The 12,254-nt window shown below is 58.8% G+C and overlaps 1 protein-coding gene across 1 annotated transcript; it reads left to right on the top strand.

The window, feature by feature from the left end:
* Positions 1–1,494: 1,494 nt before the first annotated feature.
* Positions 1,495–12,054, top strand: LOC309451920 (amino acid transporter heavy chain SLC3A2-like; the record flags this gene model as incomplete). Its single annotated transcript, XM_082076618.1, has 8 exons — positions 1,495–2,017; positions 4,497–4,682; positions 5,617–5,708; positions 8,164–8,232; positions 9,508–9,554; positions 10,149–10,314; positions 10,816–10,956; positions 11,995–12,054. Coding segments are annotated over exons 1-8 (894 nt in total), but the record flags the coding sequence as incomplete, so codon positions are not given.
* Between the last annotated feature and the right edge of the window lie 200 nt (positions 12,055–12,254).

Genomic DNA, 12,254 nt, shown 5'->3' with positions numbered 1-12,254 from the left:
GGGGGTCCTGGGAGGTTTTGGGGTGTCCGGGGGGGGGTTTGGGGTCCCCGGGGGGGTTGGGTGGGATGGGGGGCTCCTTGGGACCCCCCTGAGGATTTTGGGGTCCCCTGGGGGGGTCTCAGGTTCCCCAAAATCCTCTCGGGGGGGTTTTGGGGTGTCCGGGGATATTGGGGGGGGGCTAAAGCTATTGGGGTTCGGGGGGGGGGGTCCCCCAAAGCTTTGGGGTGCTGGGGGGGGGGCACCAAATCTTGGGGATCAGGGCAGGACCTCAAGTCCCCTTTAAGAATATTGGGGTGTCCTGGGGGGGGTATGAAGTCAATTCATTTATTTGGGGGGGTTACAAAGTGAATCAATTAATTGGGGGGGGGTACAACGTCAGTTAATTAATTTGGGGTGTTATAAAGTCAATTGGTAAATTGGGGGGGTATAAAGTCCATTAATTAATTTGGGGGGGGTACAAAGTTGATTAATTTGGGGGGGACCAAAGTGAATCAATTAATTCGGGGGGGGGTACAAAGTGAATTAATTAATTTGGGGGGTACAAAGTCAATTAATCGGGGGGTACAAAATCATTTAATTAATTTGGGGGGGAACAAAGTGAATGAATTAATTCAGAAGGGGGGAATAAGAAGTGAATTAATTAATTTGGGGGGGGTACAAAGTGAATTAATTAATTGGGGGGGGTCCTGATGTTGTGGGGGAGTTATAAGGAGCATTAATGAATTTTGGGGGGGTCCAAAGCCAATTAATGAATTTTTGGGGGGTTCCAAACCAATTAATTAATTTTGGGGGGTTCCAAAGCCAATTAATGAATTTTTGGGGGTTCCAAAGCCAATTAATGAATTTTGGGGGGTCCAAAGCCAATTAATGAATTTTGGGGGGGTCCAAAGCCAATTAATGAATTTTGGGGGGTTCCAAACCAATTAATGAATTTTGGGGGTTCCAAACCCAATTAATGAATTTTGGGGGTTCCAAACCAATTAATGAATTTTGGGGGGGGTCCAAAGCCAATTAATGAATTTTGGGGGGGTCCAAACCAATTAATGAATTTTGGGGGGGTTCAAAGCCAATTAATGAATTTTGGGGGGTTCCAAACCAATTAATGAATTTTGGGGGGTTCCAAAGCCAATTAATTAATTTTGGGGGGCTATAAGGACAATTAATGAATTTTGGGGGGTCATAAGAACAATTAATGAATTTGGGGGGGTTCCAAAGCCAATTAATGAATTTTGGGGGGTTCCAAACCAATTAATGAATTTTGGGGGGGTCCAAACCCAATTAATGAATTTTGGGGGGTCCAAACCAATTAATGAATTTTGGGGGGATCCAAAGCCAATTAATGGATTTGGGGGGGTTATAAGAACAATTAACGAATTTTGGGGGGCTATAAGGACAATTAATGAATTTTGGGGGGGTCATAAGAACAATTAATGAATTTTGGGGGGGTCATAAGAACAATTAATGAATTTTGGGGTGTCCCCCCCCCACAGGTGATGGAACCTTCGTCCCCCCCCCGCGACGTGGAACTGGCGACGCTGGACCCCGAAAAACCCGCAGAAATTGGGGGATCCCCCCCCCAAAATGGCACCGAGGGGCCCGATCCTGCCCCCCCCCACCCCAGCGAGGGGCCCGATCCTGAGCCCCAGGGGCCCGATCCTGCCCCCCAAATCACCGAGAAAAACGGTTTAATGGTGAAAATCCCCCCCGAGGAGGACGAAGAGGATTTAGGGGGGGCCCCCCCGATGTTGGGGGGTCCCCAAAGCGGGGGGGGCCCCCCGTTTCACGGGCTTGGGGAAGGAGGAGGTGCTGCGGGCGGCCGGCAGCGCCCCCTGGAGGCGGGCGCGGGCGCTGCTGCTGGTGCTGTTTTGGGGGGGCTGGTTGGGGATGGTGGGGGCGGCCGCCGCCATCGTGGCCCGAGCGCCCCGCTGTGACCCCCCCGAACCCCAAAATCCGCTCTGGTGGCAAATGGGGGCGCTTTACAGGGCCCCCCCGAAACCCTTCGGAGGGGATCTCAAAGGTAAGGGGGGGAGGGGAGGGACCCAGGCGTTCGGGAGGGAGGGGGGGGCCCCCCCTATTAGTGACCCCCCAAAAAGGGACCCGGGAGGGGGGGGGGGGGGCCCTATTAGTGACCCCCCCAAAAAAGGGACCCAGGCGTTCGGGAGGGAGAGGGGGGGCCCCCCTATTACTGACCCCCCCAAAAAAAGGGACCCAGGAGTTTGGGGAGGGGGGGGGCCCCCCTATTAGTGACCCCCCCCCCAAAAAGGGACCCAGGAGTTTGGGGTTCAGTGCTGGTTTTGGGGTCCAGGGTTGATTTGGGGGTTCAGGGGGGTCAGGGGCTGCCAAATAGTGAGCCTTGGGGGGCTATGGGGCTGCCAAATAGTGAGCCTTGGGGGGCAATGGGGCTGCCAAATAGTGAGCTATAGGGGGCAATGGGGCTGCCAAATAGTGAGCCTTGGGGGGCAATGGGGCTGCCAAATAGTGAGCCTTGGGGGGCAATGGGGCTGCCAAATAGTGAGCTATAGGGGGCAATGGGGCTGCCAAATAGTGAGCCTTGGGGGGCTATGGGGCTGCCAGATAGTGAGCTATAGGGGGCAATGGGGCTGCCAAATAGTGAGCCTTGGGGGGCTATGGGGCTGCCAAATAGTGAGCTATAGGGGGCAATGGGGCTGCCAAATAGTGAGCCTTGGGGGGCTATGGCGCTGCCAAATAGTGAGCTATAGGGGGCAATGGGGCTGCCAAATAGTGAGCCTTGGGGGGCAATGGGGCTGCCAAATAGTGAGCTATAGGGGGCAATGGGGCTGCCAAATAGTGAGCCTTGGGGGGCGATGGGGCTGCCAGATAGTGAGCTATAGGGGGCAATGGGGCTGCCAAATAGTGAGCCTTGGGGGGCTATGGGGCTGCCAAATAGTGAGCTATAGGGGGCAATGGGGCTGCCAAATAGTGAGCCTTGGGGTCTATGGGGCTGCCAAATAGTGAGCTATAGGGGGCAATGGGGCTGCCAAATAGTGAGCCTTGGGGGTCTATGGGGCTGCCAAATAGTGAACTATAGGGGTCTATGGGGCTGCCAAATAGTGAGCTATAGGGGGCAATGGGGCTGCCAAATAGTGAGCCTTGGGGGGCGATGGGGCTACCAAATAGTGAGCCTTGGGGGGCAATGGGGCTGCCAAATAGTGAGCTATACGGGACAATGGGGCTGCCAAATAGTGAGCCTTGGGGGGCTATGGGGCTGCCAAATAGTGAACTATAGGGGTCAATGGGGCTGCCAAATAGTGAGCTATAGGGGTCTATGGGGCTGCCAAATAGTGAGCCTTGGGGGGCTATGGGGCTGCCAAATAGTGAGCTATAGGGGGCAATGGGGCTGCCAAATAGTGAGCCTTGGGGTCTATGGGGCTGCCAAATAGTGAGCCTTGGGGGGCAATGGGGCTGCCAAATAGTGAGCTATAGGGGGCAATGGGGCTGCCAAATAGTGAGCTATAGGGGGCAATGGGGCTGCCAAATAGTGAGCTAAAGGGGCTATGGGGTCCCATGAGCTCAGTTTTGGGGTTCAGTGCCTGTTTTGGGGTCAGTTTGGGGCTCAGTGTTGAGTTTGGGGTCAGTTTGGGGTCAGTTTTGGGGTTCAGTGCTGGTTTTGGGGTCAGTTTGGGGTCACTTTGGGGTTCAGTGCTGGTTTGGGGGTCCCATGAGCTCAGTTTTGGGGTTCAGTGTTGATTTTGGGGTCAGTTTGGGGTCAGTTTGGGGTTCAGTGCTGGTTTTGGGGTCACTTTGGGGGTCAGTGCTGGTTTTGGGGTCCCATGAGCTCAGTTTTGGGGCTCAGTGTTGATTTTGGGGTCAGTTTTGGGGTCAGTTTTGGGGCTCAGTGCTGGTTTTGGGGTTCAGGGTTGATTTGGGGGTTCAGGGGGGTCACTTTGGGGTCACTTTGGGGTTCAGTGCTGGTTTTGGGGTCAGTTTGGGGGTCAGTGCTGGTTTTGGGGTCCCATGAGCTCAGTTTTGGGGCTCAGTGTTGAGTTTGGGGTCAGTTTGGGGTCAGTTTTGGGGTTCAGTGCTGGTTTTGGGGTCCCATGAGCTCAGTTTTGGGGCTCAGTGTTGAGTTTGGGGTCAGTTTGGGGTCAGTTTTGGGGTTCAGTGCTGGTTTTGGGGTCCCATGAGCTCAGTTTTGGGGCTCAGTGTTGGTTTTGGGGTCAGTTTTGGGGTCAGTTTTGGGGCTCAGTGTTGGTTTTGGGGTCAGTTTGGGGTCAGTTTGGGGTTCAGTGCTGGTTTTGGGGTCACTTTGGGGTTCAGTGCTGGTTTTGGGGTCAGTTTGGGGGTCAGTGCTGGTTTTGGGGTCCATGAGCTCAGTTTTGGGGCTCAGTGTTGGTTTTGGGGTCAGTTTTGGGGCTCAGTGCTGGTTTTGGGGTTCAGGGTTGATTTGGGGGTTCAGGGGGGTCACTTTGGGGTTCAGTGCTGGTTTTGGGGTCACTTTGGGGTCAGCTGGGGTCAGCGCTGTTTTGGGTCCCCAGGGGTCTCCGCCCACCTGGGTCACGTGACGGGGCTGGGGGCGGGGGGGCTGGTGCTGGGGCCGCTGCACCCCCCACTGCGCCCCCCCCCGCCGGAACAGCCCCCGGAACAGCCGCTGGAACAGCTGGACCCCGCCCTGGGGACGCTCGGGGACCTGCGGGAGCTGCTGGGGGCGGCGCAGGAGAAAGGTGGGGGGGGGACCCCAAAAATGGGGGGGGACCCCAAAATGGGGGGATCCCGAAATGGGGGGGGACCCCAAAAATGGGGGGGGAAACCCTCCAATGGGGAGGAGACCCTGAGATGGGGGGGAACGCTGAAAATGGGGGGGAACACTCCAAACTGGGGGGGGGGGGGCCCAAGATGGCAGGGACCCCAAAAATGGGGGAGTCATGAAATGGGGGGGACACCCCAAAATGGAGGGGGGACCCCAAGATGGGGGGGACGCTGAAAATGGGGGGGGGACCCAAAAATGGGGGGGACCCCAAGATGGGGGGAACCCTGAAAATGGGGGGGACCCCAAGATGGGGGGAACCCGAAAATGGGGGGGACCCCAAGATGGGGGGGGACCCCAAGATGGGGGGGAACCCTGAAAATGGGGGGGACCCCAAAAATGGGGGGATCCTGAAATGGGGGGGACACCCCGAAATGGGGCGGGGGCCTGAAATATGGGGGGGGGGGGACACCCCAAAATGGGGGGGCCCAAGATGGGGGGGACCCCAAAAATGGGCGGAACATGGGGGGATCCTGAAATGGGGGGGGGGGGCCCAAAATATGGGGGAGACACCTCAAAATGGGAAGGGTCCCAAGATGGGGGGGACCCCAAAAATAGGGGGGATCCTGAAATGGGGGGGACCCCAAAGTATGGGGCGGGGGCCCCCAAAATGGGGGGGATCCTGAAATATGGAGGGGGGCTCAAAATGGGCGGAGACCCCAAGATGGGGGGGTCCCCCAAATGGAGGGGGGAATCCTGAAATAATGGGGAGGGACCCTGAGATCTGGGGGGGACCCTGAAATGGGGGGACCCCAATATTGGGGGGGGGGGCAGGATGTGGGGGGGTCCCCAAATTCGGGGGTGACCCCATGGGGGGGTTTGGGGCCCCCCCGTGACCCTGTGACCCCCAGGGCTGCGGGTGCTGGTGGATCTGACCCCCGACCCCTGGGGGGCGGAGCCGTGGGGCGGGGCCAACAGGACCCGGTTCACCTCCCAGCTCCCGGTCAGTTATGGGGCAGATGGGGGGCAGATATGGGGCGGTTATAGGGTGGTTATGGGGCACATGTGGGGCGGCTATGGGGCGGTTATGGGGCACTAAGGGGGAATGGGGGGCGGCTATGGGGCGGTTATGGGAGATAGGGGGAGATTGGAGGTTATGGGTCCCTATGGGTCCCTATGGGTCCCTATGGGTCTCTATGGGTCCCTATGGGTCTCTATGGGTCTCTATGGGTCTCTATGGGTGTCTGGAGTCTCTATGGGTCTCTATGGGTCTCTATGGGTCTCTATGGGTCTCTATGGGTCTCTATGGGTGTTTGGAGTCTCTATGGGTCTCTATGGGTCTCTATGGGTCCGTATCATTTTCTATGGGTCTTTATGGGTCTCTATGGGTCTCTATGGGTCTCTATGGATCCGTATCAGTCTCTATGGGTTTCTGTTATTTTCTATGGGTCTCTATGGGTCTCTATGGGTCTCTATGGGTCAGTCTATGGGTCTCTATGGGTCTCTATGGGTCTCTATGGGTCTCTATGGGTCTCTATGGGTCTCTATGGGTGTCTGGAGTCTCTATGGGTCTCTATGGGTCTCTATGGGTCTCTATGGGTCTCTATGGGTCTCTATGGGTGTCTGGAGTCTCTATGGGTCTCTATGGGTCTCTGTGGGTCTCTATGGGTCTCTATGGGTCTCTATGGGTGTCTGGAGTCTCTATAGGTCTCTATGGGTCTCTATGGGTCTCCATGGGTGTTTGGAGTCTCTATGGGTCTCTATGGGTCTCTATGGGTCTCTATGGGTTTCTATGGGTCTCTATGGGTGTCTGGAGTCTCTATGGGTCTCTATGGGTCTCTATGGGTCTCTATGGGTCCATATCAGTCTCTATGGGTCTCTATGGGTCTCTATGGGTCTCTATGGGTGTTTGGAGTCTCTATGGGTCTCTATGGGTCTCCATGGGTCCGTATCATTTTCTATGGGTCTCTATGGGTCTCTATGGGTCTCTATGGGTCTCCATGGGTGTTTGGAGTCTCTATGGGTCTCTATGGGTCTCTATGGGTCCATATCAGTCTCTATGGGTTTCTATGGGTCTCTATGGGTCTCTATGGGTCTCTATGGGTTTCTATGGGTCTCTATGGGTCTCTATGGGTCTCTATGGGTCTCTATGGGTCCATATCAGTCTCTATGGGTTTCTATGGGTCTCTATGGGTGTCTGGAGTCTCTATGGGTCTCTATGGGTCTCTATGGGTCTCTATGGGTCCATATCAGTCTCTATGGGTTTCTATGGGTCTCTATGGGTGTCTGGAGTCTCTATGGGTCTCTATGGGTCTCTATGGGTCTCTATGGGTCCGTATCAGCCTCTATGGGTCTCTATGGGTCTCTATGGGTCTCTATGGGTCTCCATGGGTGTCTGGAGTCTTTATGGGTCTCTATGGGTCTCTATGGGTCCGTATCATTTTCTATGGGTCTCTATGGGTCTCTATGGGTCCGTATCAGTCTCTATGGGTTTCTGTTATTTTCTATGGGTCTCTATGGGTCTCTATGGGTCTCTATGGGTCTCTATGGGTCCGTATCAGTCTCTATGGCTTTTTGTTATTTTCTATGGGTCTCTATGGGTCTCTATGGGTCCGTATCAGTTTCTATGGGTTTCTGTTGTTTTCTATGGGTCTCTATGGGTCTCTATGGGTCTCTATGGGTCTCTATGGGTCTCTATGGGTCTCTATGGGTCTCTATGGGTGTTTGGAGTCTCTATGGGTCTCTATGGGTGTCTGGAGTCTCTATGGGTGTCTATGGATCCGTATCAGTCTCTATGGGTTTCTGTTATTTTCTATGGGTCTCTATGGGTCTCTATGGGTCTCTATGGGTCTCTATGGGTCTCTATGGGTGTCTGGAGTCTCTACGGGTCTCTACGGGTCTCTACGGGTCTCTACGGGTCTCTACGGGTCTCTATGGGTCTCTATAGGTCTCTATGGGTCTCTATGGGTCTCTATGGGTCCGTATCAGTCTCTATGGGTTTCTGTTATTTTCTATGGGTCTCTATGGGTCTCTATGGGTGTCTGGAGTCTCTATGGGTCTCTATGGGTCTTTATGGGTCTCTATGGGTGTCTGGAGTCTCTATGGGTCTCTATGGGTCCCATGGGTCCCATGGGTCCCATGGGTCCCTATGGGTCACTATGGGTCTCTATGGGTCCTGTGGGTCTCTGTGGGTCACTATGGGTCTCTATAGGTCTCTATGGGTCCCGTGGGTCTCTATGGGTCCCGTGGGTCCCTATGGGTCCTGTGGGTCTCTATGGGTCCCATGGGTCTCTATAGGTCTCTATGGGTCCTGTGGGTCTCTGTGGGTCTCTGTGGGTCCCTATGGGTCCCTGTGGGTCCCTATGGGTCTCTATGGGTCCCTATGGGTCCCGTGGGTCTCTCTGGGTCACTATGGGTCTCTATGGGTCCCGTGGGTCAGTGTCCGTGTGTCCGTGCAGGGCGCCGTGTCCGTCTGGCTGCAGCGGGGGCTGGGCGGGATCTTCCTGGACGCCGTCGAGGAGCTGGAGGTGACGCTTGGGGGGCGGGGGGGGCACTTATGGGGCAGGGGGGGACACTTATGGGGCAGGAATGGGGGCAGGGGGACACTTATGGGGCAGGAATGGGGGATGGGGGGTCTCTATGGGGCAGGAATGGGGGATGGGGGGTCTCTATGGGGCAGGAATGGGGGATGGGGGGTTTCTATGGGGCAGGAATGGGGGATGGGGGGTCTCTATGGGGCAGGAATGGGGGTCGGGGGGTCTCTATGGGGCAGGAATGGGGGATGGGGGGTCTCTATGGGGCAGGAATGGGGGATGGGGGTCTCTATGGGGCAGGAATGGGGGGTGGGGGTCTCTATGGGGCAGGAATGGGGGATGGGGGTCTCTATGGGGCAGGAATGGGGGTCGGGGGTCTCTATGGGGCAGGAATGGGGGATGGGGGGTCTCTATGGGGCAGGAATGGGGGATGGGGGGTCTCTATGGGGCAGGAATGGGGGATGGGGGTCTCTATGGGGCAGGAATGGGGGTCGGGGGTCTCTATGGGGCAGGAATGGGGGATGGGGGTCTCTATGGGGCAGGAATGGGGGATGGGGGGTTTCTATGGGGCAGGAATGGGGGATGGGGGGTCTCTATGGGGCAGGAATGGGGGATGGGGGGTCTCTATGGGGCAGGAATGGGGGATGGGGGGTCTCTATGGGGCAGGAATGGGGGATGGGGGGTTTCTATGGGGCAGGAATGGGGGATGGGGGTCTCTATGGGGCAGGAATGGGGGATGGGGGGTCTCTATGGGGCAGGAATGGGGGATGGGGGGTCTCTATGGGGCAGGAATGGGGGATGGGGGGTCTCTATGGGGCAGGAATGGGGGATGGGGGGTCTCTATGGGGCAGGAATGGGGGATGGGGGGTCTCTATGGGGCAGGAATGGGGGATGGGGGGTCTCTATGGGGCAGGAATGGGGGATGGGGGGTCTCTATGGGGCAGGAATGGGGGTCGGGGGTCTCTATGGGGCAGGAATGGGGGATGGGGGTCTCTATGGGGCAGGAATGGGGGATGGGGGGTTTCTATGGGGCAGGAATGGGGGATGGGGGGTCTCTATGGGGCAGGAATGGGGGATGGGGGGTCTCTATGGGGCAGGAATGGGGGTTGGGGGTTTCTATGGGGCAGGAATGGGGGATGGGTGGTCTCTATGGGGCAGGAATGGGGGGTGGGGGGTCTCTATGGGGCAGGAATGGGGGGTGGGGGTCTCTATGGGGCAGGAATGGGGGGATGGGGTCACTGGGGGTCACTGACCCGGCCCCTCCCCCAGCCTGAGCTGGTGGCCCAATGGAGGAACCTGACGGAGAAACTGGGGGGGTGAGTGACCCCAGTGACCTCTGACCCCAGTGACCCAGTGACCCCCTGACCCCAGTGACCCCCTGACCCCAGTGACCCCCTGACCCCATAACCCAATGACCCTGTGACCCCCTGACCCCAGTGACCCCCTGACCCCAGTGACCCCTGACCCCAGTGACCCCCTGACCCCATAACCCAATGACCCCAGTGACCCCCTGACCCCATAACCCCCTGACCCCTGTGACCCCCTGACCCCTGTGACCCCCGACGCTCATGACCCCTGTGACCTCTTTGACCTCTGTGACCCCCTGACCTTAGTGACCCCATGACCCTCATGACCCCTGTGATCTTTGACCCCTGTGACCCATGTGACCCCCGTAAGTCCCATGACCCCGTGACCTCTTTGACCCCAGTGACCCCATAACGCCTATGACCCCGTGACCTCTTTGACCCCAGTGACCCCATAACCCCTATGACCCCGTGACCTCTTTGACCCCAGTGACCCCCTGACCCCGTGACCTTTTTGACCCCAGTGAGCCCTATGACCCCTATGACCCTGTGACCCCTGTGACCTCTCTGACCCCGTGACCTCTGACCTTTGCCCTCCGCCCCCAGGGTGCTGGTGCTGGGCTCCCGTTCCCATGATCCTCTGGGGCTGCGCCGGGCGCTCAACGTCTCGGGGGAGGGGCAGCTGCTCATTGGCCAGTTCCCGCCCGGCCCCGCCCCCATCGATGACGTCATCGACCTTCTCACCGACCCCAAAATCCACCTGGGATGGAGCGTGAGTGACCCCAAAACCGACCCCCTGGGGAGGGACCCAGGAGTGCGGGAGGGACCCAGGAGTTCGGGGGGGACCCAGGAGTTCAGGAAGGGACCCAGGAGTGCGGGAGGGACCCAGGCGTCCGGGAGGGACCCAGGCGTTCGGGAGGGGACCCAGGCGTCCGGGAGGGGACCCAGGCGTTCGGGAAGGGACCCAGGCGTCCGGGAGGGGACCCAGGCGTTCGGGAAGGGACCCAGGCGTCCGGGAGGGGACCCAGGCGTTCGGGGGGGGACCCAGGCGTTCGGGGGGGGACCCAGGAGTTCGGGAGGGACCCAGGAGTGCGGGAGGGACCCAGGAGTTCGGGGGGGACCCAGGAGTTCGGGGGGGACCCAGGCGTCCGGGAGGGGACCCAGGAGTTCGGGAGGGACCCAGGCGTCCGGGAGGGACCCAGGAGTGCGGGGGGGACCCAGGAGTTCGGGGGGGACCCAGGCGTCCGGGCTGTGCTGACAGCGCCCCCCGCAGGTGGGGTCCCCGCACCGTCACGCTCTGGGCGGCTCCGGCGCCCCCTGGCGGCTGCTGCTGCTCTGGGCGCTGCCGGGCCCCCCCGCGCTCAACTACGGAGACGAGATGGGGCTGAGGGACCCCAGCGCGGGGGAGGGGCAGGTGAGCGGGGACCCGGGACTGCGGGGGGACCCAGGAGTTCGGGAGGGACCCAGGAGTTCGGGACGGACCCAGGAGTTCGGGAGGGACCCAGGAGTGCGGGGGGACCCAGGAGTTCGGGAGGGACCCAGGAGTTCGGGGGGGACCCAGGAGTTCGGGGGGGACCCAGGAGTGCGGGAGGGACCCAGGAGTTCGGGGGGGACCCAGGAGTTCGGGGGGACCCAGGAGTTCGGGGGGGACCCAGGAGTTCGGGGGGACCCAGGAGTCTGGGGTCCCAATATGGGGTGTTGTCAATATGGGGGGTCCCAATAACAGGGGGATCCCAATATGGGGGGATCCCAATAAGGGGGGCGCCCATCATGGGGTCCCAATATAGGGTGGTCCGCAATAACTAGGGGTCCCAATAAGGGTGTCTCAATATGGGGGGGTCCCCAATAACAGGGTTCCAATAAGGGGGGGGTCTTAGTAGTGGGGGTTCCCAATAACAGGGGGTCCAAATAATGGGGTCCCAATATGGGGGGTTCCCAAAAAACAGGGTCCCCAATATGGGGGGGTCCCCAATATAGGGGGGGTCCCAAGAAGGGGGGTGTTCAATAACAGGTTCCCTAATATGGGGTGTTCTAAATATGGGGGGATTCCAATATGGGGGGGTCCCAATATGGGGGGGTCCCAATAAGGGTGTCTCAATATGGGGGGATCCCAGTAGGGGGGGTCCCCAATAACAGGGGGTCCCAACATGGGGGGTCCCTAATATGGGGTGGTCCCAAGAATTTGGGGATTCCAATATGGGGGGGTCCCCAATATGGGGGGGTCCCCAATATGGGGAGTCCCCAAAACCCACATGCTGGGTCCAGTTTGGTCCCATTTTGCGGGGGTTGGGGGGACCCAGGAGTTCGGGAGGGACCCAGGAGTTCGGGAGGGGCTGGGGGGGGGGTCTGGGGGCTTTGAAATGGGGTGGGGGGAGGGGCTGGGGGCGGGGCCATTGGGGGTGTTTTGGGGGGAGGGGTGATGCTCCCCTTGACCTTTGCCCTTTGCCCCCAGCTGACCCCGATGCCCTGGGAGCTGATTGAGCAGATCCAGGAGGGCGGGAACAGCAGCGAGGTGGGGAAAGGGGCGGGGCCTGCGCGGGGTGGGCGGGGTTTGCCACGGGGGGGCGGGGCTTCCCCGTCCCAATGACTCCTTAAAGGGGCAACACCCCAGGGTGGGGCCTTAAAGGGGCAACGCACCTTTTATGTTCTTAAAGGGGCCGCATCCCGGTTTGCACCCTTGGGATGTTCTTAAAAGGGCAATGGCTGGGGGGG

This window comes from Streptopelia decaocto, assembly GCF_964273445.1.
Source record: "Streptopelia decaocto genome assembly, contig: HAP1_SCAFFOLD_2376, whole genome shotgun sequence".
NCBI classification, from domain to species: Eukaryota; Metazoa; Chordata; class Aves; order Columbiformes; family Columbidae; genus Streptopelia; species Streptopelia decaocto.
Note: the sequence above shows the minus strand (reverse complement) of the source record. Positions and strands in the feature narration are given on the sequence as shown.